We start from the raw sequence: 25340 nt of genomic DNA on the forward strand, positions 1-25340 counted from the left end.
CATCCTCTGTAAAGACGGTGATTCAAATTTATAAAATTGCCCTGATATCACTTAATGTTGTTTCTAAATCTTCCATTATCAAGCACACTAATCTTACACCAAAACTAACTTGATTCAAAGAAATGAGCTGCCGACGCAGTACCGTAAGCATATCTCCGTATTATGGCGCTTGGGGACGAAAGCAAGTACCTCCACGTGGTCGTCCCCGCAAGCAGGGCCTCTGAGAGAAATTTTCACTAGGGGTACATAGAGTTACTCCGGGCCCCCTTCTCACTCCGGGCCCCCTTTGTCTTGGGAAAAACGATTGACTTATTGCTTAGGCGTACTACACATCATGCAACATTTTACTGTTGATATCTGTGCGCACTGCGCAATAATAGTATCAGGTGGCAAAAAACTATTATTTAGTGTTTTGTGTTGTGCAGATCATGTGATCTGTCCATCGCCAGTTTGTGTATCCTGCATTGAATTCGTGTGTCAGTTGTTGATGGTGCTGTTGAAAGGTGTTGCTTGTACAGCTTTAATGTAAAATTTTCAAATTCATTTCTACTCTTAGATGTAGCATAATTATTTCTGATGACTGAGGACACTATGTCGTGTCGAAAACGTTGGATTTAAGCTTAGTAGTTTTTTTTTTCTGTGTGTTTGATCAAAAATGTTAAATCTGTTAACGTTACTGAGAGTTACATGAATCTGGTACAAGTCAAGCTCTCTACCAAGGCTCAAACATAACATCTTGTTAAAACATAAACAAATTAATCATCTGACCAATAACCTTTCTTCATTAACTTTTGCATTTACCACATGCCGAACAGAGGTGAACGAAGTCAGTTTTTTTTTTACTCCGGCTCCGCTGTTGCTCCGAAAGTATTGACTCCGGCACCTGCTTCAACTCCGAAGTTAGTTGAAGTGAAATAAGCGTGAAACTACCCTTTTCAAACAGTTTTTAAAAAACACAAAACACCTGGCTTTTTTCAAAACTGCTTTTGCTACACTATACAGTACGGGTGCAACCTAGTTCGTACCTTGAACCACTCGTACAGTCAGTTCGTACCCTGAAAAGATCGAGAAGAAAAATTAAAAAAAAGCCGAAGTCGTTGATCGCAGTTTAATAGCACAAAGCCGAAGTCGCAGATCGGAGTTTCCCCCAAACAATTTGAAACAAACTCGAGGGTTAGGGTTAGCGGAAACTGCGGAAACTGCGATCAGCGAGGGTTAGGGTTAGAGCATAGATTACTCTGTGGTTAGAGTTAGGGTAAGCGGAAACTGCGGAAAAATGTTTGCCGAAATTGCGATCAGCGAGGGTTAGAGCATAGATTACTCTATGGTTAGGGTGAAGGTTAGCGGAAACTGCGGGAAAATGTTTGCGGAAACTGCGGAAAAATGTTTGCGGAAACTGCGATCAGCGAGGGTTAGGTTAGAGCAGGGGTGGGCAAACTTTTTGTACTGAGGGCCACATTTGAAAAAATGTTGCAGCCGGGGGGCCGCACACTCTCATTACAAAGTAGGAAAATTTACCCGGTGTGTAAATAAACGCATATTCATATTAAACACAATTTTTGTATTTCACAACTCAGTTACGTTTTTAAAGCTTTGCAATCATCATCACAAAAGTTGGTTTGGTTGTGTCTTTTTAAATTGTACTCCTTGAAAACAGCCACGGACTCACGGCACAACAAGCAAACTGCTTTATTTCCAATTTCGATAAAATAGTATTTAACATTCCATTACTTATTGAAAACACGACTTTCGTCTTCAATCTTTCGCTTCTTATCAGCACTCATTATTTCAACAGAGTAAAAATATAAATCTTTTATTTTTTAACAAAAGTCCTGTCAAAGTAGAAAACATTAAACTGTGCGTCTCAAATAACAATGAAAAGCTATTTGGAGGAAAGTAGAAGTACTGGTACGGAAGGCCTACGGTAGTCGCTACCGTATTTGTATTTTATGATCAAACAATTGAATCAAACAATGCGTGGGAGCATGTTGCAATACATGCGCGACTGACGTGTGTGCGTTTACGCACTGAAAGTGAAGAGAAAAACACACTCGTAAAGGGAATAATATTTTGTCATGTAACCTGTTTAATTAAAACAATAAGTGATGAGTAGTAGTAGTTTCTGCAAGTGCCGGCGGGCCGCATAAAATGGTCTTGCGGGCCGCATGCGGCCCGTGGGCCGTAGTTCGCCCACCCCTGGGTTAGAGCATAGATTACTCTATGGTTAAAATAAGGGCAAGGGTTAACGGAAACTGCGGAAAAAATTTTGCGAAAACTGCGATCAGCGAGAGTTAGGGTTAGAGCATAGATTACTCTATGGTTAGAGTTAGCGGAAACTGCGGAAAAACGTTTGCGGAAACTGCGACCAGCGACTTCGGCTTTTTTTTAATTTTTTTTCTCGATCTTTTCAAGGTACGAACTGACGGTCCAAACTGTTCATGGTACGAACTAGGTTGCATCCATACAGTACCCCCCCCCCCCCCCCCCGTCCCTCCCCCAGACAGGAAAATAACCAACTTTAATGATTTCATTTAGGGTACTTTTAAAAGGACATTTTGCACGTAAAGCATTAAATCACCACTTTGGGTTCCTAATTTGCTCGCAATGCACTCAATTACCTTTCCGGGCCCTTTTGCTACATTACGGGCCCCCAGGACTAAAAAATAACAACTTTTATGCTTGAATTTAGTCGTTAAGGATGATTTCAACCAAACATTTTTACGTGTAAGCTATAAAATCACAATTTTGGGCCCCCAACAAACACAGGCCAGGGCCTTCAAGGGTACGCCGTACCCTCCGTACCTTCCCCTCCCATAGGCCTTGCCCGCAAGTACCGACTCTGGGAAACCAAACTTGCTACAACTGTCGCAAGATGGCGCTGTTGAGCAAATATAAACAACAAATACAATCAGATTGATTGCTCCAAATTCATCAAAGAAAAACTTTAAACAAACACATATTTCTTGTCAGTTAACAAGATTCGCAACTGGAAAGGTGGCACAGAAGTTGTTCGAATGCAAAACATAACAAACCTACGTGTGCTCTTCATATATTTCATGTCATTCAATAATAATCTTATTTTTTGTTGCTAAACTCAAGTTTCAGAAATTGTTAAAATGAAAAACATTTTAATGTTTCGAAAACTTTACTGTCTTCATCTTCAGTGCTAGTGAAGACAGTATGGTTTGCGAAACGTTCGCTGAACATGAGTTCAGTATCTACATTTTGGGCCCTTTATTGTTTTATTAGACCTTAAACCTAATCCTCTTTGATGCCGAAGCATGTCTTCATATACCGTCCACGTAATGTCTTCACACACTTTGAAGCTTATGCACAATTGCTTGTTTTATTGCATGAAGTTTTCTATTGCGGGCGGTAAAGGCCGGGCCGATTGCTTATTGTTACACCAAAGCGATATAGCGATAATACAAAGGTCGTCGGTCTACTACACACTGGGTGCAAGCGACGGAAACGCTGGAATAGAGAGGGAAGAAGATGTAAGAATGCAGCCAATGTTTTCTGCAATGTGCATAAGAACTGTATAAAACTAAATAAGTTAGAGTAAAATTGAAAGAGGGTATAAAACGTTCTATTTGTTTTTAATGCTTGAATGTGTAAAAACAAGGTTACACAGCAAATACGTCTTTAAAAAGTATTTAAGCAGAAAAGTGATGATCTTTTTGTAATTTCAATATTCAATTTTGCAAATTCTCTATTTGAAGCATTTTCGTTATTCACCCATATCCTGACTCAACTGGCCTCGGTTCTGTTTCGGCTCGTTAGACGTTGAATCAATGTAAAATCGACTAATTTGTTGTCTGTGTAATTGTTGCGGCAAGAAAGTTGCACTTTTTATTTAAGTGTATACGTTTTCACTTGTCACAGAACAACGATTGAAGAGAAAATGGTTCGAGTTTGTGAAATCCCTGAAAGCTCATAATTGCATCAAATAATCTTCTAGTAGTTTTTAAAACGTGTCTCTATAAGAAAAAAAGTTTTATAGCTTTTTCATTTCCGATGTACAATTACGTTTTAAAATGTCGGTAACATAAAGCATTTCAGCACGAAACTACTTTTGACGATCGCTAGCTAGATTGATAAATATGGTTTTGCACTGACAATGAGCAAACTTTTTCGATTATTTTAAACACTAACAAATTTAGATTTACCACCAAGAAAATCAGTTTTCAGACAACACTTGAAGACGCTGAATCGTTGCAAAAGAAAACAGCATGATGGTTAAGTATGGCTTTCGCTACCGTAAAAGCGGTTTCTTCAGTATCTTATTCAAACAGAATAAGAGTTGCCGATTTTAGCTACTAGTTAATTTTTTGTTCGCTCTTTTTGCAGAGAGACCACGGACTTTAAAGTAACAGGAATTAAAATATCGAGAGAAATATAATGTTCACGGAGTCTTTATCATTCGAAAAACTTCGCATTCTGCTGCACGACAAAGTCAGTAAATACGAGTTCAATACCCTGTTGAGTCACACCAAAGACGATACGAAAATATAACTAAGTTTCCTTTTTGCTTGCCAGCATTGAGGCATTGGATTTGTGGGTGGTAATGTCTTTGGCGGCACAGACACTGCCTGCCTTGCAAAAAGTTGAAAGTGCCTGCCACAAACACAAAACTATGATAAAGAAGCACAATCTTATATCAACATAAACTTTCAATTAATGGAAAACAATCAAATTCGAACATAAAAAATAATAGGCTATAAAAACACTTTAAAGTTGCAAATGCTTGTGAAATTGACTAAAATTCTATCGCGTTTGTCATCCCGGCGACAGTAAAATGCAAACAAGCTAAACCTATCAAATGACAGCCTGACTGCGAACTGTCAACATTTTGCCTGTCAAGTGATACAGTTATTGAAGTACTACCAAAACCTATCACCAAAAAAGTGAGTGCAAATGATTAGATATTCTGAGAGGCACGATACAGCTTTCGTTGCCTGTGGGCTACATAATGTATTTTCTTTAGTTGATACAGCTTGACAATTTTTATCGTAATCTTTTCAGCAATAAAATCAACTTTGAAACATATGTTACAAGAAACAGTGAGACAATATTGAAAAATAGGTACCTCGTCTAAATAACAAAAACTGTTTCAATCAACCTTTGTCAGACGCTTAAATGCATTTAAAAACATCCTGTTTTTGCATTTTTGAGCAATTTTTGTAACCCCATCTTATGAAAGCAGAATTTCACTATTTGCCATTTTGGTCCCAAACAGCTGATAAAATGATCGATGTGAAAAACAAGATTATGAGATTATTGAAAAACAAACAAGTGTGGCTGTTGGATGACAACTGACCAGATGATGACTGTAACTATTTACAGTGATCATTTTTCAACATTTTAAATGTTTATTAAACGTAAAAACACCTGTTTTTGAGCCTGCACGGGTGGCCTGGTGTTTCGAGCTGTTGGCTGATAAAGTCTGTAATTCTTCATCTAAAAGCACAAGGCTGTGTAGAGTTAATTATAACGTATTGATACATCGCAAGATCCGAGGAATAATCTCTCATTTATAGTATTTTCATAAAATATTTTCAATGTTAAGCAGATTTTTTTAAACAAATTGCCAGCTAATGTCCCAAAAGTTGATGTGTGGCATCTCGTTTGATCTAAAAAAAAGTAATTTCTCCTCAATATTTCACACGATACCCATACTGTCTTCATTTAATCGCTTTGAGTCTAGGATTTAGTTTTCATCTTGTTAGTATAACTGTAATTGGAGCTGTGGAGATCAAAAAGCATCACACCGATTTAAATTTGTGTGAAAAAATAAAAACGTAGTAAAACAATCGAGATGTAATCACCTAGAAATGGATTTTTGGCTGGCATAATTCAGCCACCCGGCTTCACTACTGGATGTGTTTTTATAAGAGCACACGAAAAAGGACTTGGCCTCACTCGAGACTGACTCATATCATTTGTGTATACAAAGAAAATCTTGTGACATTTTTTATCTTTCTGTTATGCGAAAGCGGTTTCCGTTGAAAATGAGATGCTGCTGTATTATGCAGTCTATGGCTTCGATACCTTTTATGGAGAATCTAAGTTATCTTTCTATTGTTTATTTTTAATGCTACAACAATGAAATATAAGCTTCTGTGTTAATAATTTATTAACGACAGCAGACATTCTTTCGAAAGTAGGACCCAAAACAGGAAAAACTTTTACAAAGGATTCACATTTGTTCAGTTTAGTCTGTGTTCTCTGAAAATTTCTTTGTTGCCAACAATTTCATATTTATACCACCCTGATCACAACACTTGCGACAAAGTGCGAATAATTTAAAAAACACTTTTTGAGGGCACATTCCAGTAGGATATTTAATTAACTATACCGAGACGACAAAAGAAAGAGACAGAGAAGCAGCCCGAAAAAAGCTTAGCCTCAGCTTGAGAAGTCTGAAGAACTTTCGAGGTAAAATAATATAATAATGTTCTCGAGACGAAATAGATTACCTCGAGAAGTTTTGTCTATTTTTATCTCAAATTGCATGTTTATTATTGAGGGGGAACATGATCATGCTCCCTTCTTCCCAGCTAACTACAGATTGAAAGCAAGTTCTAACCTGAACAGGTGAGGTTCGTCTTGTTTCAGTAAAAATTGCTCACATTGGCCACTTGCGGCACTAGCGAGTTAAGAGTTTTAAAATTTATTGAGAAAGGATTTGTCTGAAGAAGTCGGTCTGCTATGCTGAGAATGTTTGAAATTTTGTGGTAAAACAAGACAGCTTGATTATAATTTCCAATAGCATGTAGTCCTTACGAAAGAAATCTACGAAATCAACGCAAAGAAAAACGTTTGATACAAATTTTGCGTCATACTTGGGATACCACTTGATCTTTTGTTTGCACTATGGTGTTCACCCTACTTTATATAGAAAATAACACCAAGTAACCAACACAAGCGATAGACACGTGTTTCGTCCATGAGGCTGGGCTTGCGTTTTAAGACATTTTCTAGAAAATTATGGGAACTCATATTTTTGCGTGATATCAGGCCCAATATATTTTTATAAAAGCAATGGACGCCTCTGACATCAACATTTTATTTAATGGGTTCAGTTAGTTGTGTTGACCCCTTTATGCTCCTTTTCCTCCTTATTCCCCCTGACACGTTATCAAGTTGTGTACTGTCGACAACAGCCTCATTTCACAAATGTGGGTTTCAGTAAAATGGCAGAAGTAGTTCCTTTGCGTCACAAGTGTTTATTCTGCTCTTCTGTCTGGAACTAAGCTGTGAAATCAATTGCACAGCAGTAGGGTTGTCAAAAAAGATTGGTCTTTCTCAAGGGATAAAAAAAAACTTTTTAAAAGCTTGAGACAAAGTTATCTTTGCTTCAAACAATTTATAAAAACAATCAGTTCTTGGCAGACTAACCACTTCCTACAAGAGGGAATCTAAAACGGCACTTCCGTCCATCAACCTGCTTCGAAATCACGTGACTTTGCTTTCTCATGGCGCATCAATTTAGCTGAAAATCATTTAAAGAAAAAACGTTTTCTTTATGCTTTCAACAACCTTACAATAACGTAACAAATAACAATTATTTCAGTTGTCGAGCTTGAAAAATATGCAAAGATTATTCTGAAAATTGAATGAGGCTGTTCACCAGGCATTTAGTTAAAGAATATCGGAATAAAAGCAGATTGTCACTTTATACATCTTGTGATGGTTTAGCTTAATTTGCACCAATAGAACGCATAATGTTATTTAACAAAGATTATTCTGTTTCAACGGTAGGGAGTTCGAAGTTTAACGTCACCTCAAACCAAACAAATATTGGCCAATAAAATGTTTGTCATTTCTTCCTTACCATCGATGAAAGATGTTTCATTTCGAGCCAAATTTCTTTCATTTTTTATTTTTTTTGCTTTGTTTTCATTTTAGTTCTGTTTTGTTTTGTTTTTGTTCTGTTTTTTTATTTTTTTTGCTTTGTTTTCATTCTAGTTCTGTTTTGTTCTGTTTTGTTTGTAAATTTGTTTTTTGAAATAATGTAAAATAACTTTATTGAGCCTCAACAATAAGGTCAAATCGAAAACGTACCGTACGGAACAAGTTGTGTTTGGGACATAAGCAACGAAACGAAACTTTATTCTATAAAAAATAGTTTCGTTTCGTTGCTTATGTCTATTTTGCTTATTGGTTATTTCTAACTTTATTCTATAAAAAATAGTTAGAAATAAAACGAAGCTCATTATTCAGAAACTTTATACAGTATAAAGTGAAATGAAGCAAAAAATTTTTTTGTCAAAGTATGTTTGTACTTTTTTACTTCTTCAAACATTCTTGTTGATAAATGCAATTGATTGAGTTTCGCTTTTAGCAGCATGATCGTTGCTTACTTCACAGTGTAGATTTTAACGATCTGTTTTAGCCTCATATATTTTAGATCAGGTAATATTCAACAGTGTGTATTCAACGTGTGATTGTCCAACCAGCTAGAAAACTCTGGCAAACTTCTTCCATGGCGAGAAAACAAATGTCCAGTACTCTAGCAGCAAGAGGATACTTCAGCTTCCTTTGAAAACAAATAAAATATATACCTGAAACGTTTATCTTTACCAGGAAAAATTGCCCGTTATTTCTCGTGGAGTAAGATACCTCCGTCAAGGAAGTACAAGAAAGTGAAGTTTTTATTACATCCTGGACGGACAAAATGTTTGGAACATTTAAAATACTATAAATTAGGACTACTGAAAAGATTTTGGACTGCAGTCCGCGTTTGGACATTTCCTGTCAGTGCTAGTGGAGTAGGGGTTGTAGGCTACGTCAAGTCGTCAACTTGAGTTGGATAAATAATTGCGAAAGTGCTATCTATTTCATCATCATGTAACCATTGTTACGTAATGTTGTTATTGCGTGTAGTTCACTTCTGTTTGCATTTCGTTGATCGATTAACTTGAGTGAATGATGAAATAAAATGGAGGTTGTAATAATTATGATACAAATTAGTATTGTGACACTTTGCTGGCTTTACAGCCAGGTATATCAGACAGATTCGTCCCTGCAATTTTTTTTCTTTTTCTTTTAAACACAAGAATCTACTGCCATTTGTGGTCTACTGCTACTCTACTACATTATTGCTCTGCAAGGAACGAGAAGAGGAAAAAGCGAGAAACCGCTGCAAAAAAGAGAGTGCGGCTTTGTCGTGCGTAAAAATGTCGTTCATTTGTAGAAGGCTTGGCGAGCTCGTCCAGCAGCAACAACTTTCAGTGCTCATGAATCTTGCGGGGGGAGGTGGTTTTAATTTTGCAGTTGAGAAATTAGTTTTCGGTTTGCAGGTTATGTGACCGCGCTCGCCAATGGTAGATCAGGAAAGGAAAAAGGTATTTTCATCGTTACTAGTCTTTACGTGTCTTGGGTTAATTTAAAATGCTGTACTTTAGTCGAGTCTGTTCTAGGCTGAGTAATGCTGGCTAAAATTTATTTAACTTTTGCAAGAGAATTGGTCGAAAATGGTTTTCCAATGTTGGCGTATAGATTGTGTCAACGTAAAGTATTTTATTTTTTTTCAGCTTATCACAAGTACACAAAAGCGCATACTTGGTATAGTTTGTTTACCCTTCAAATCCTGAGACTATGAACGCATAATCGAGCTACCAGCTACTGACAACTAGCTGTAACCATTGTGCTAAAAAAATGTTTTAACTTTTACATTGTGTTACGTCGCAACGATAACATGAGTTGTGGTAAAAGTCTTTCAGTGCAAAATCATTCAGCAACTGTACGTTAGCACTTTAAGGTTTTGTTAAGGCAAATTGTAAAGTTTGCTTTATCTTGTCAGACTTCGTGGTTATGGTTGGAAGAACAAGTAGTTTAAAGGTATTTCACCCCAACATTTTTATGTCGGAAATCGTCTGCGAATCAAGAGGACTTGTTCGAAACATTGAGAGTTGAGCATTTGCGTAACTTTAAAACTATGTAGAAAAAAGTATTTTAGCAAGTTGTCAGTGGGAAAAAAATAGTTCAAGGTTCACCTAACCGTGACCTAAAACGGCTGCGTAAAAGAAGCCTCCGCAAAGATTTTCAGCAAATTTTGGTTTGGTTATTTGTCTAGTAGGATTACTAAACTACGCAGGGTACCTTGGTTCACTCAGTCAAGAACATACTTAGCAGGCATTTCGGCAATCGACTGGCGCAGATCGATCGATCGTTGTAAATAGAATTCGATGTATACAATTCTCTTAGGCGTGTGAAGAAGATATAGCCTATCGATTAAAATTATAAATTTATTTTACATTAATTGAATTCTTTGCTTTGGTGTGTTTTAGGAGTCGGCGTGCCGAAATCGTCTCTACAGTAGATTTAAAATTTCTTTTCATAGTTTACAATTAATAAAAATATGACAAACAATTGTCGGCATTTACCGGCGATGAAATGGTTTCTCGCCGGAATAATTTATCTGATTTCCCGAACAATGGCGCAACATCCTCCGAGCCTCAATCCTCCATCTACCATCATCGGAGCTGTAAATAAAGTGCGCGTGCCGTACGGACGGTCGGTCTTTGTCAATCCTGTGTCCGATTTGCACATAAATGTAGCGGACGAAGATAATTGTCACGTCACAGTGATACCGTCTCCTCTTAGTCAAAGACCGGGTTATATTTCTCCAGAAAGATTCCCGTGCAAGTTTGGACCTGAAGAAGTGAAATATTCTCATCTTGGGGCCAGAAGTCCAAGTGAAGATCACATTAGGCTGCAAGTTCGTTACGACACTCCCACAGAAACATACATCATCCCACTCCGGCTAACTGTGGATGTCCTCTTCATCCAAAGAACGGTGATCACAAAATCTTTGTTTTTAACTGTTCCGAATCTCAGAGGAACTTCCGAAGCCCTGGACGGAGAAATTCTTGGATTCTCTTTCGACCCAAGCACAGAACAATGTCAAGTGGCCACTCTCCCCGGCTCTGCAGGCCTACCGCGGTACGGCCGATTGCTAAAGGACCCTTCTAACGGAGGCATGGTTTCTTGCATGGAATTTTTGAATGCCGGAATGCGTTACCAACATACGTCGGTGACCAATTCCCCGAATCGCGACCAAATACCTATGGTTGTGGAGCTGTTGGATTCTGACGGGAATTTGATTAAGCAAGAATACTTTCAGGTATTTCAACTCATATCATAGATTTGTAGGTACAATTGTGAAAAAATTGAATTGACTTCCAGAGCTGTCAATTTATGTTTAATTTTAATAAAAATATTTGAAAATGACTTGAGATAAAATTATCTTAAAGATTCAAAATGCAAAATGAATTTCTTATCTTTCTGCCATTATAATATAAACAATTATATAATGCAGTATTAGACCATCAAATTATCTTCTCATGACTTAACCTATTTATTTCCGTTTTTTTTTAAAAACAGTTTGGTGTTTTAAAAGGGCCAATCACCAAACTTTTTTAGATTTTCCTCAAGTTTTCTTGCATAAAATTCTGAAAATAGATCGATATGATTAAAAGCATATAATTATGTGATTGCCCAATTTCGTTTGCGGCGGTTCACTTGTTAATCTGAAAAATTTACAAATTTAAGAAAAAAAACATCTTTTTTGCAGGTGACTGTAAAACTCGTGGCAGGAAACGAAAATACTCCTCCAAGGATCGATTTTGCATCCGTCCTAGTCATGGAAGTTGATCAGTTTGTCATGACTGCTTTCACCAACGAGATGATTCGAGGAACAGATGTGGAGTCGAATCCTTCCGATCTCATCTTCAACATCACATCGCCGCTCAAGTTCCAGCAGGGAGCCATTGTGAGCACCGATGATCGCGACATGCCAATCCGGTCCTTCCGACAAAGTGACGTCAATGAATACAGAATCGCCTACAAACCCCCAGCAGTTGATTCACAAGTTCAGAGAATTTTTCAGATCGAGATGCAAATTGTTGACACAGAAGGCATGATTTCAGACCCCTTCAATTTCTTAATAATTGTTAATCCCATGAACACCTTAGCGCCAGTGGTGACAAGAAACACTGGACAACTCTTATATCAGGTACATTCTTCCTCATGATAGTTTTCTTGATAACACCCACATAAAAAGTTATAAATGTACTGTAGCTGTTTTGCTTAGAAATTGAACACTGATTAGCATTTAATAAAGTTGTGTTTTGGAAGACGCAAAAGAGGTTGTCGCTTACAGTGCTTTGGGTTTGGGATGGTTGGTTTTTATAAATAATTAAACAAAACGTAACAGAAACTGCATTTTTCATACTTTTTTTGCAAAAAAAATAGCCACAATTTTAGTTTTTGAGAAAATGAAAACACGCCAAGTTTGTCTTGCGGTATCTCAGAGCTACCCTGCGGGCGCAAATCCGCCATTAACAATAACAAATGGGCATGAGTCAAGCTTATAGTACCAGATGATGACAATCAGTGGTGAAATAAATGATCTTTATATGGAGCTGATTAGTTCAGTAGTCGACTTATTTTATGGACGAACGAAATAATTGCTTGCTTATTGCAGTTCATACCTCAGAATACGAACTAGGATAAATGGTTGTATGGGTTGTAGCCTACTTATAATTTTTTTTCTACATCTTGTAATTGTTATAGTTTATTCAGCCAGCAAAAGTGGCTTTTTTGCATCGTTTCAACGTCTCTAGACGTTGCAAAAAAAAAAAAAAATGTTTTAATATTTGCAATTCTAATGTTCACAAAGCAAGTACAGAGGAATAGGCAAAAAGTACGATTTCTACTGGGCAGGTCGATTTCAATAATACTGTTTCACTTCAGGGCCAACAACGTGCTTTATCAAGTTCTCAAAACCTGGAAGTTTCCGATGAAGATAACTTGAATGATGTGAGGATCAAAGTTCTAAGAGGAGCCCAGCACGGTCAGCTCATCACCGCCAACAAATTCTTTACACCTGGAGACTTAGATTCTGGTCTTGTCACTTACAAACATGATGGTTCAAATACTTTCAGGTTTGTAACTATTCGTGTAGGTTGATAATTTTCTTTGAGTTAAACTAGTACGTTACTTTTCTAAGGACGCTTATCAACAGGGAAAAAGGGGCGGCGGGAGCTTTTTAACTTTAAAATATCTAGTTGTTTGGGAAGACATTAAAGACGTAATCTTTTAGCAGTCTTTGCTGTTGCATGTTAATCTCTCAACAAACCGCTCCAAATTGCAATAACACAATTATATGCGTAATTTAATAGTGAAATAACTGTTTTTTAACTTATTTTAACGTTGTATAGAGATTATTTTTGGCTTCTGGTTTGTGTGATCTTTTATTGATATCAGCCGCTTGATTGATGGCTGCCTGCGGTTGCATGTAATAACTTTCATATGTCTAACTGTATCAAGCTACTGCAACATGTAACCGTCAACCTCTGGGGCAGTCAGACAACAAAGCCTCATTTCATTTCTCAACTATCAGTTGTGGCAATTTGCGTCGTTACGAGACTCCCGTTATGTGGCATCGTGTTTCTGTGGAATTGTTACGACCCCTATCGTGATCTTTGATAAAGAAAATGTTTGAAAGATATGAGGTGTTTAATATCAATGTTTGTGATATTGCCACATGAACAACTTGCTTGAATGAGAAGATATTCGTGCCCAGACCGAGAAAGCTCCAAGACTCGTGCAGAAGGTTTTTAGAAAGACTTCTGCTGATCAATTAACACGAGAATGGTTTTGTGTTGGAGAGTTAATGGTACAGATATTATCGAACAATACAAATTGTGGGATGTTCATTATTCACACCTAATTTCCTACTTAATAGGAACACCGAAACAGCAAAAACGTATCACTTTGTAACATCATTTTAACGTCCAGCGACTCTGCTGTAGTGAAAAAGTTTGTTATCTTGAAGTCTCGGACAAAAATAAACTATGTTTATTCTGCAGTTTTGGTTCCCATCTATTCTAAACTGTTTTTCCTGAAAATTGGCACTTCAACATAGCATAGCGATGAATAGATTTAAAATTGCAGTTTAAACAATCTCACAATCTCACCTGTTTAGTGATAACATCATCTTCCATATGACGGATGGGGAAAATGAAGTCCAGTTTCTCTTCCCAATTACTATTGCACCTATGGACAATACGCCACCGGTGAGAATCAGATGTTGTTTTATGTTTGAACAACGCAGATGATATGGCAGCTGTATATACAACAAAACAGGCTGGTTTTGTATAAGTTCTCAGCCAGCAAATCAGTCTTGTTTACATGGATACAATGTCTGCAGATTCCGAATCATGGTTAAAAGGACTAATTTTACTTGCTGGAAGAGATCAGTGTAGTACACTTTAGCTGCGTATTTTATATTTCTTAACCTGCACGTCAAACATTGTTTACAGAACGTGGATACCAACACGGGGCTGATAGTAGACAAGGGAGCCACCGAACTGGTCAGCAGCTGGGTGCTCAATGCGGCTGATATCGATTCTGATCAGATGAAGATCAAGTTTGTTTTGGACCGGCCCTTCTCCACTGAGGGGCGTTTTCTTCTTGTCAAAAGTGATCCTTCTAAAGAAGAGGATGTAGATGATTATGAGATCAGAGACGACGGGAGATGGGAGAAAGAGGTTACAGAGTGGGGAGAAGACAATATCGTTGACATGGAGGTGTGTCTCTAACAACCTACAACAATATATCTGAAGATATACTTTTCTAAATTTACGAGTTTAAATAATAAATCATTTTATAACAGATTTGAGTTGTTTTTGTAATTCAAATTTTTTGCCATAAACACATTTCTGAACTTATCAATTGTGTGCACTACTGCACATACGCAGATGGTGCTCTCAGGATGGGGCACGGGAAGCCACTTGTCGTCCATCCCCAACACAACTTATTGACTCTTAAATTACAAAACCAATACATCTCTGTTGTTGTAGGCCTATAATAATAAATTTGAGTTTATATTGTAAATTGCAAGTTTAGTTCACCATAATATCGTTACCATCAAACGTGTCCTTTTAGTTATACTACCGCCACATTGGACCTCACTCTACGGATGTTGTAATGGATGTACATCGCTTTCATGTTGAAGACGACAGCGATCCTCCAAACCGTTCCGATGGACAACAATTCATTGTTAAAGTGATGCCTGTGGATGACATTCCTCCAAGTCTTTACCCTGACACAACGCTCCAGGTAAAGAAAATAAAGTCGTTGCATTTGTAAAGAAAATTTAACAAAAACGCTTCTTCTCCATCCAGCCTCATAAGTTTACAACTATCTCAGTGAACGAGGTGGTAAAATGATTCTGCCAATTGTGGAGTCACTTGAGGAGGAAGTCAACAAAGACCGTAATTTGGAAACGGTTATTTTGGGTCTCATCCCCCAGACAGCAAAATCCGTCATGGACGTTGAATCAATGTAAAAATGACGGTTTTGGTGTCTAGGAGAGAGTACCACTCTACTCAAATTAGACGAAAATACTCAAATTGTACTCAAATCAGACACTCTCAGCTGAACAGTAAATCAAAAGCCCAGCCTTGTAATGTATAGTGATGAACTGATGATTCTAGTCCCGGGCAACATGATAGTTGCGGATTTCGTATCGGTCAGGAATGAAGCGAAATTCAGGCTAAAGCCTTATCCTTTCTATTTAACTACCTGGACGTCTTGTTTCAAATGAGACTTTTGGTTGCGGAGATAAGTATTTTTGTGTGATGAGTGACGGAATAGACATATTTTTCAAAAGTAAACTTGCAGTATGTTATCTCAATGTCGACCATTATCACATAGATGAATGTGCAAGAGTTTGAGCTGACCCCATTTAACAAGAAGCTTTTACGATACACCGATGAAGACACAAATGACCAGGAGTTAATCTACACGCTCACAAGCCCTCTGAACGAACTTAACCCTATTGTACCGCTTTCTGACACTGGTATGTACTGTATATTATTCCTATGCTAAAATTAGAAAAATAAATGCCCCATTTTGCAGGCAAATCATGTCAAATAACATCAAATCGATGTGTTACAGAATGAATTGTTTGCGCTTTGAAACTCACAAACATTTGTGAGGTACACAAACTGGGGCTGACTGTGGATTTAAACTCATCTCTTGTTCGTCCTATCAGTTTCGTGTTTTTTGATTGTTCGTTGTTTTGTGCAAACCTCACTGCACTGTTATGGTATTTACAACTTTTTGTCTTTTTTTTTCGAAGGCTATTTCTCATGCATTCGTTTGGTGTTTTTGTGATGCAGTCATTTTGTATAATTACACGTTTATTCATTATTCGGGAAGGTTTCTTGAAATCAAACCTATCGCGTTTTTTTGTTTTTCAAGAAAAAAAGTTACATCTGCAAACTACATCTCTTGTGTTTGTTTGACATGTTTCCATCTTAATTTTGGTTTTATTCTACAAGCGTAACTCCGAGTGGACCCCAAGAGGAAAAATCTGCCTCCTTTACACAGATTTAACGTTTCAAAACGTTAAAGTAATGTACAAAGGACAGATTTTGGTACCTTGACATCCTCAGTGTTTAGAATTGACACGGCTTTGTTTAATAACACATGGAAAACCAATTATCGGTCAAGGTGAACCATAGGGTGAACATAATGCTTTAGTGATGTTTCAATGCCACGCTCTGTTGAACATTGATGTCATGACCTACTCCGTTACGCTTGAGCACATTTCAATCGATGACAATTTTATAGTTGTAACACCATTTTGATTAGTGCCAACCCTCTTCAATTAATTATTGTGATAGATTGAAAATAGGCTACAGTCTTCGTGGAATAACTGTTAAAAATATGTGAAAAGTAGTTGCATGAAATTGAATTGATGAGATTTGCAAACGTATCTGCGTATTGTAAAACAACTCCGGAGAAGTCCAATAATTTTTCCCACAACTTTTGCTTCCAAATCTTTGCAAAGTTACTCGATAAGAATTGTTTGAATACACAGCGACGTCATATTGATATGACCTGTTTGTTTTTAAAGAGGGTTGATATTTACAATTTGTAGTGTCCATTGCGGTCTCATGCTTGGTGTGATCAAATAATCTACCTCCTTGTTTAAATATTGTTTCATCATAGGTCATTGCGAGGTGTGGTTTTCAGCATCGAGTTATACTTGGGTCGCATAGTTTTATTTTTAGCTTTGCAACCAATTATTGCTGTTTGTCTCGTGATAGTGACGGGATGACGCAGCCGGTAAGGCGCTCGCTTTCCCATCATGCAATCATGGTTTGACTCCCGGCGTATACTAGTTGTTGACAAACACCGCTCACCTCTACTCAGGGTGTAGTAAATCAAGAAAATTTATTTCAGGCAAGATTGTTCTCACCGAACAACCGGAAGTGGCCGTGACGTCATTCACGCAAGCACAGGTGAACCACCACAAGGTGGCGTACCAGCCACCAGACACAGAGCTGGGAATTGTGTCCCGATCCATGAGATTCACATTCAGCGTCACTGACAACGCGGGAAACACACTTCCGGATCAGGTGAGAGACGAGACTTTGCAAAAAATACAAAAGACCTTAATTTTTGCTTCACGTTTATAAAATAAAGCAACCCAAAGTGAAGTAAATTGAAAGTGAATCTTTTGCTCCGTTTTCGATTCATGACTCCACAAACGATTGCAGCAAGTTATGTTTAATTATTTTAATTCAATTTTCAGGAGTTTTCCATCTATCTCAACCCAGTAAATAACAAGCCGCCCAGGATTGTGAATACTGGCTTTAAGGTCAACGAAAGAGCAATAACAACCATCACTCCTGACATTTTGGATGCCACTGATGAGGACACAGATGAGAGCATCATCACGTTTACGCTTACCTCCCTCCCAACCCATGGAAAGGTCCAGTACGGCGTGTACCCACTCAACTTAGGTGAGAGATTCGTCAAGAAGTAGTAGTAGCAGTTTAGAGTGTCCCAGTTAGATGGCCACTATTGGTCGGATCAAAACAACGTGCGCAATAACCTACATATGGTATTCATTTTTGTTTTCTCGGCGGTTGAGAGTTGCAAGAATTGACAAGGATAGCCACATGTTTTGCCCATCAGGCTCATCCGGGCAAACTCATGCCACAGAAAGTTCTACCAATCGATTGAATTGTTGTTTGAATAATTTTGGTTTACTGATTTGCATGACTGCTCATCACGTTTATCATGGAACATATTCCTTTATTTTATAACAACCTTCATCTGGTAATGAAAAAATAGAGAATCGGTAACTGGGATTAAAAAAGGATTATTTTATAACCAAAGCCTGTCGACTTTATTGCAACGTCTAAATCCCGAATTTTGTGAAATGAAATGTTAGACTTGATAGACACGCAGAACATTCCAACTTATGGTAATTATTTTGTTTTGTAAACAACTGTGATACTTTCACCTAGCTCGTCCCATTGGCTACAAAGCATTGACTGAAGCAAAAGTATCTGCGGGAGGTGTACTCGGTCGTTTGTAAAATTAACCTCCCTGCTCGTCAATCAAGATTTAAAACTGTAACCAACCGAACTTCAAATTCATCATTTCCGCCTTTGAATTATATTTTTGTAACTGGATTTTTCTACTGAATTTGCAAAATCGCGAATAACTGTAAGAAGTCATAACCACACTACAGCCAATAAATTTATCCTTTTTCACATTGATTCAACTTCTGCAGACGTAGAATCCACGTAAAAAGGTGCTTATTAGCTGACGTTGCCATCGTAGCGTTTCGGCTCATTTGTTTGACTGAAGCATCAGCGTCAAAAGAAATTGGGAAAAGGCACAAAGAGGTCAATACAATGCTCCCTGTTGTGGTTTAAAGAAGATCTTTGAAAGGTTTACCGTCTTTCTGATTGGCAAAAAAGCCGGTTTACGTCAGGAAACAAGCCTGATGTCTTTGATCTAAGTGTGGTTGAGAATAAACAAAATAAAAATATTTCCTCAAACGTGCCTGGCTTCAGTTTCGAACCAGCGTTGTCCAGTCCTCGAAATTAGCGGCGGCACTCGGCAATTGCCGTGGTAAATGCCGCCGTAAACGTCATAATGGCCATTCTGCTACGGCAATAAAAATGCCGCCGCAAAATGAGCACTTAATTAGAACAAAACTTTTTAAAATTTCTTCCTGTGTTATTTACTCGCAGCGGGAGTTTAATCAGCAGAAACATCGCACCAAGACCTTACCTCGGACTATTTTACTTGCTGTGAACACTCACGCAGTCTTCGAAAATATTATATTTTATAGCATATTTTTACTTGGCAAGAACTTTGCCGAGGCCAAACAGCAAAAGTTGAAATTGCGTTGGCAATTGCTCTGAACGTTTATTACGAAACAATTGTACCAAAACATGTGAAACGAGAAGGGAAAAGTATACTAGAGTAGTCTATCACGACCGCATCGTTTGATTTGTTGTGACGTAATAATACTTAAAGTAGCGATAAAGCGAGCAACGCAATACGCACGCTGTTACGTTAATTCACGTAAAATAGCTCAGGGGAAAAGTAAGTTAATTTTGGGTTGATTCAACGTTCGAGTCAGCACAAATCGATTTACAATTTTCCCGGCGGGTTATATTGCGCACCCAGACAGCAAAATCATCATTTCTACATCGATTCAACGTCTACAGACGCAAAATCAATGCAAAAATAACGAATTATGCTGCCTGGGTAACAACAATGCCCAATAAGAAATTTACGTTTGTTTTTCGACATCTAGCGACGTTGAACCATCATAAAATAACGTTAATTGCTCAAACAGGTACCAGTAACAAATTAATAGCTCCCTGCGAGAAGATTGGCTCGATTTATGTTTATCCTAACATAATTTCGGCACAATTGGGATACTGCGTGCGAGCAACACAAAGTCTGTTGGATAAAGAACTAGTCGGATATCATATATAAATCGGAATCATCAGAGGACGAGGTTGTCGCGTCGTCACTGGAATACTTGAAGACGCAAAACTGCCCGTTCGTGAACGCGCAATGCCATATGATCGGAAGCATTATTTTACTGCGAAGAACCATTTATCCAATTTTGTTCTACTTTTTTAACTTGACCCCTTAGCTTTTCTAATTCCGATTTTTTTCCGTCATAAAATTCTTTATAAATTTTGTAAAATACCACACTAACTTTTTCCTTCTGTTCCCTCTGTTTGATAACCTATAGCAGGTAAATTTTACTTTTTAACTGTATCCTTCACCATGATTTATATTCGCAACGACACCGGTAAACAATAAGCATTCGATGTTCCAATAACTTTTTCGTAACAATTAAGCCAGTATTTACAAGGTTGTAAACTTTTTACAGTTCACAAGAGCATTGTCAGCGCGTAAAATAGCTTGCGTGATGCTCTCCGCTACCGCCGTATGAAACACGAAGAATAAACGCATAAAATTTCGTTTGTTTAAACTTTAAAGCATACGGCAATTGCCGCCGCAATCCAAGGTTTGCTGATTTGGCGACGGCAATGTTTTTGCCGTCGTAGATGGAAGCTAATTTCGAGGGCTGGCGTTCTCTGATCGCATTATTATTCTTCATGCGCAGGTGGAGCATTCACGAAAGCTGATATCGCTGGCTTGCATATCATGTACCAGCAGAACGGCGACGAAGTGACCTCGGATAAGTTTTCTCTTGACGTATCGGATGGCATGCACACCATACCCATCGTTGTTCGCGTCACAATCCAGCCCATTGATGACGAGCAGCCATTGCTTGCCCGTGCCCACGATGGGAATCTTAACTTTGAGATTCAAGTCCAAGAACGCGGACGAGTGACAATCACATCTGACGTAAGAAAACTTATAAATCGCTTGTTTTTACATTAAATTAACCGGTTAGAACCGGTTAAATCTCACCACTGCATCAAGGCAATGCCACCGGCATCACCAAATGTTATTATTTTGTGTTTGTAAATCAAGAAACTTATGAAGAATGCTTTTCAAAAACAACACGGTTATACTTTGATGATTTTATGTTAAAAAACTGAATTTCTTTTTTAAGGTTCTCTCTGCCACCGATTCAGACACGAACGATCTCGCTTTGACGTTTCTGGTCACCCAACCAGCAAGCAAGGGGGTCATCATGGTGGATGGGACCGAAGCGAGCAGCTTCACCCAAGAGAACATTCGAGATGGGGTTGTGATTTACGAGCACGTCGCTGGGGAGATTGGCCAAGACCCTGACCAGGACAACTTCCGCTTGACCCTTTCTGACATGTCTCACGAGTGGACAGTCGGGGGAAATAAGGTCGAAAGCGTGAATATCAACGTCATTATTAACCCTGTAGACAGCGAAGCCCCATTTGTGACCGTCGGAGAAGACTTTTTAGTGAACGAAGGCGACAAAGCGATGATTGAACCGCTTCATCTCGATGCTACCGACGTCGACACCGACGATGACGACATCCTATGCGTCATAACGACGCAGGCTAACGAAGGTTTTGTGGAGAACATATCTCCAGCACCTGGCTCTGAGAAGTCCCGCGCTGGCATCCCGATAAGTTCCTTCACGATTGGCGACATCAAAAGCGGAAATATCTTCTATGTACAAAGTGTGTACGAGAACCATGAGCCCACTGAAGACAGGTTTTCATTCATGTGCCAAGATGGAACTCCAAATCTATCAGATTCCAACTTCTTCGTGGTCGGAATCAACCCTGGTGAGTACCAATGATACTTTTGAGCGTTTTTGTCTTTATCCTTTTCTGCCTTAAAAATGTCGTATCAACACAACTGTAACAGGTTTCCTAGCCTTATTTTCATCTTTGATTTTTCTTGTGTTCAGTTAGCGCACGTTGAGTGCGTTGTTCACCAAAAAATGAGATGATGGGTTTTCATACAAATTTGTGCACTCTTGTTTAGTCAGCTAATAGATGATCTCTGTCACAGTTAGCAGCTGTGAATGTGGCATACGTGAACAGAATCAAAATATGGCTGTAACTGATTTTTTTTTGTTATAAACGTTACAGCCAAACTTCGTGCATTGTGGTGATATGGTGTTGAATTTTTGATATAGCTCTGAATTTTCCCGAAAAAGAATAGAACTGTTTTAAATTGCATAAAATATTAAACATATTTTGCAAATTTAAAGTTAGTCTCAACATTTTTTCAGTAGCTTACATTTCATTGATTATTCATTGCGAGTATTGCGTTGCAAAGTCTTTAAAAGACGAAATGCAAGAAATGCAGTTGAAGTCTGCATTTCAAGCGCTTGCTTATGTTAATCTCTCATTTTAAAATCAGCTGAACATTCCAGATAGCAAAATCCGTCATTTTTACATTAATTCAACATCAGCAGACGTTGAATTAATGTATAAAAGGCAGATTTTGTTGTCTGGGTTGAGCGTAGAGTATTGATCTCTCGAGATATGTTGAAAGCCAAAAATGGTCGAATTTTGCATTGTTTTTACATTGAATTTCAAACATTCGTGATTTGCCTGTTGTAATCTGCAAGCTGTTCAAATGTAACGAAGATCGCTGGTTTAGCAAAATGCCGGGTACATTTATTTCTTTAGTGGTGATGAAGGTTTAATGATATTTTTACTTAAATAGGATGTAAACCTACTTTAATTTAAAACAAAATACTGATGGTTTGATTGAGTGTTGCTAACGAATTGTTCTACCATGGCAATAAGCATTCAAAAGATGTCTATTCTTTTGTTTGAAGAAGAGTTAGTGTTTCATCAGTTATTGTCTCACTAATCCCCACTTGACCCAGAATTTTAAAGCCAAGTGTTCTACCCACCCAGTTGCATAAAAACCACTTCCAGCCATCAAAATTAGTTTATTTTACATTGATTCAACATATTCAGACTTTGAATCAATGTAAAAACGAACGTGTTTTTCCATCTACTGTGGATATATGATCAAGAAAAAGTGCAAGTTAGATAATGAATTTACAATGAGCTCAAATTCCAGAATATTGGCAATGAAGCTTTAGCCTAGCCAATGCATCACGTTCTAAAAAATGTTAAAGATAAAGTTTTCGCATTTTTCTGAAACCTGGTCGATAGTTTCGGGCAAGAGGTTCATGTGTGGAATGTGGATCAGAACGAAGTTTACGCGATTGTTGCCAAAACCCGGTCTATTGTGGTTGCTCGTATATCTGATGACATCCCATCCCGTGAATCAGTCCATTTCTTCGTTATTTTTACGTCTATAGACCTGGAATCAATGTAAGAAAAGGGATTTGTTAGTAAAAAAAGAAATCAATCGTCAGAGAAACAGAACTGTTTTTTTTTTTATCAAACAATATTTGAGGCACAATGTAGAATGAGGTTTTAGCAAGGTAGTTTATGTGTTTTTCGAATTATCATATATCCATCGGGTATATCGAAATGACAAACTTTGACAGTTGTGTGTTGATCCGTAGTCCCTCTGCATTGGATTTGCACTATACTGATGAGGTTTGTCTTGACAAAAAAAAACGCTATCGTAAAGCATCTTGAAATATTGTGATGTCTTCTTCTGCTTTCCAAAGTTGGAACAACTAGCAGGAAATGTGTGATGCTGAACATAGGTTTTCCAATTTCCAATATCTGGCGATGTTGAAACGAAAATGAAACTTTAATGGGTTTAGTCGTTTTTCAATATTAATTTACGTCCATTGCGTCATACATCCTCCAATCGCATTCTTTTGCAATTGCAATAAATCGTTTCGGCCTGGAACCTAAGCAGCGCATTTGTATCAGAGCAGTGAAAACATAAATAAAAAAACTTTCTGTTTACTGGTCAATTTTTATTTTTCAGTCAACGACGAAAAACCAAAGCTTTACCACACCGAGTTTGTGGTTGAAGAAGGAGGAGCACTTGTGGTTGATCTTCCTAAACTCTACGCGGAAGATCAGGATGTCCCCGAAGATGAACTTGTCTTCACCATCGTTGATCCCCCTCTCCATGGGAGGTTTGAAAGAGTGGTGAGTTCTGCTTAAGGAGCAAATGACAAAATTGGATTTTCAACAACCTCAGAAAATCAATCGTTTTTTACATTGCTTCAACATTGGCAGACAGACATTATCATAATCCATTTTGCTTCAAAGAAGCCTGGTTTTTATCCCGAAACATCAGGGCCGACACCATGCAAAAACGTTAATACTGCATCAGTTATTGGCATTAGAATAAAAATTTTATCTTTAGTTGGATAATTTCGTTTTTTTTTTCTAGCCGAATAATTTTGTCAAGAAGACACGTTTTCTTTGATGTTTTTCATTCCTGGTCAAACCTTATTCTAGGCTTTTGTTCTCGCAGCCACGCCCTGTTCACGTTTGTTTAAATTACGTAACGTGCGTGTGGCGGGAAGTTTAAGAGCACGCACCGCACGCAAAACAAATAGAAATTTACGCTACGTTGTCCGTTTCGAGCCGTCGTGTGTTGCTATTTATAGCTGTACGTGTTCACGTGGGCGGGAACTGAAACATTTCCTTAAGTTTACGATTTCAGCGTCGTTCGTAGCGACAATAATTTATTTTTGCAAAATCCACCTTCAAAATAGCTTTATGCTTTTCGTGCAAACAACTGCATTGAGTGTGTTATTGATTCAAACGTTAACCAGAAAATATATATTTTTACATTGATTCAACGTGTACAGACGTTGGATCAATGTAAAAAGAATGAACTTTAGTAGCTAGCAACAAATGCTGTGGTCACCTTGTGAATTAGTTGAACACACAGTTGATGATGAGACGGTTATCATTTGTGGAGCTACAATCTCTAAACTACAAGATTGTTTCATCTTAGAGTGGAGATGAGCCTGTTCCGATCTCCTCATTTACTCTTCGTGAGGTTGCCACCGCATCCGAAATCATCTATCGCCATGACGACACCGAAACAACAGAGGACATTTTTGAGATCAAAGTGAGCGATGGAGAACATGAAGACTCTTCCATCATCCCTATAGTCATCATCCCCGTTGATGATGAAACTCCAAGGATGACCATAAACAATGGGATAGATGTAGAGCTAATGGAGATCAAAGTGATTGGAAATGACGTATTGAAGGTGAGTGGATGAATTAAAAATGTTGGCTCTGTGTTTGAAGATTTTGTTTTTTGGAATGCTTCTGTTCCGAGCGTTTTCGACTTCCATGAAGAAGTAATTGGAAAGTTTGAGCATAGAAAGAAACGTATCAAATGAAAAATGACAAAAAAACACAAAAAATAAGACGAAGCGCATGCTACTTGTTCGTAGTTCATTGAGCATGGGATCGGTATTATGTGTTGATGAAATAACATCCTAGGCGTAGTATGCCTCTTCATAATTCTTTGTTTCACTGCCAAGACTAGACGTGCATTTTGTTTATAAGTTAACAATCGGATTTCAAAGAACGGTAAAACTTCATTGCATTCTTTAAAATTAAGTTTCGTGAAAAAATCCTGCAAAGTACGTGTTGGAGTGCATACATGCTGCAGCCAAGT

At 38.0% G+C, this 25340-nt stretch overlaps 1 protein-coding gene across 1 annotated transcript in view; it reads left to right on the plus strand.

Annotated features, from left to right (window-relative positions):
- The first annotated feature begins 10441 nt into the window (after positions 1-10441).
- Positions 10442-25340, plus strand: part of LOC145779221 (FRAS1-related extracellular matrix protein 2-like) — a 73679-nt gene continuing 58780 nt past the window's right edge. Inside the window, exons 1-13 of the mRNA XM_082590757.1 lie at positions 10442-11131; positions 11582-12022; positions 12763-12953; positions 13997-14087; positions 14334-14600; positions 14959-15132; positions 15730-15874; positions 17266-17441; positions 17618-17828; positions 20474-20718; positions 20930-21587; positions 23677-23843; positions 24664-24924. Of these exons, the coding sequence (XP_082446883.1) occupies positions 10442-11131; positions 11582-12022; positions 12763-12953; positions 13997-14087; positions 14334-14600; positions 14959-15132; positions 15730-15874; positions 17266-17441; positions 17618-17828; positions 20474-20718; positions 20930-21587; positions 23677-23843; positions 24664-24924 (3717 nt within the window). The remainder of the gene's footprint in view (positions 11132-11581; positions 12023-12762; positions 12954-13996; positions 14088-14333; positions 14601-14958; positions 15133-15729; positions 15875-17265; positions 17442-17617; positions 17829-20473; positions 20719-20929; positions 21588-23676; positions 23844-24663; positions 24925-25340) is intronic.

The sequence above is a fragment of the Aplidium turbinatum genome, chromosome 11, assembly GCF_918807975.1.
Source record: "Aplidium turbinatum chromosome 11, kaAplTurb1.1, whole genome shotgun sequence".
NCBI lineage: Eukaryota > Metazoa > Chordata > Ascidiacea > Aplousobranchia > Polyclinidae > Aplidium > Aplidium turbinatum.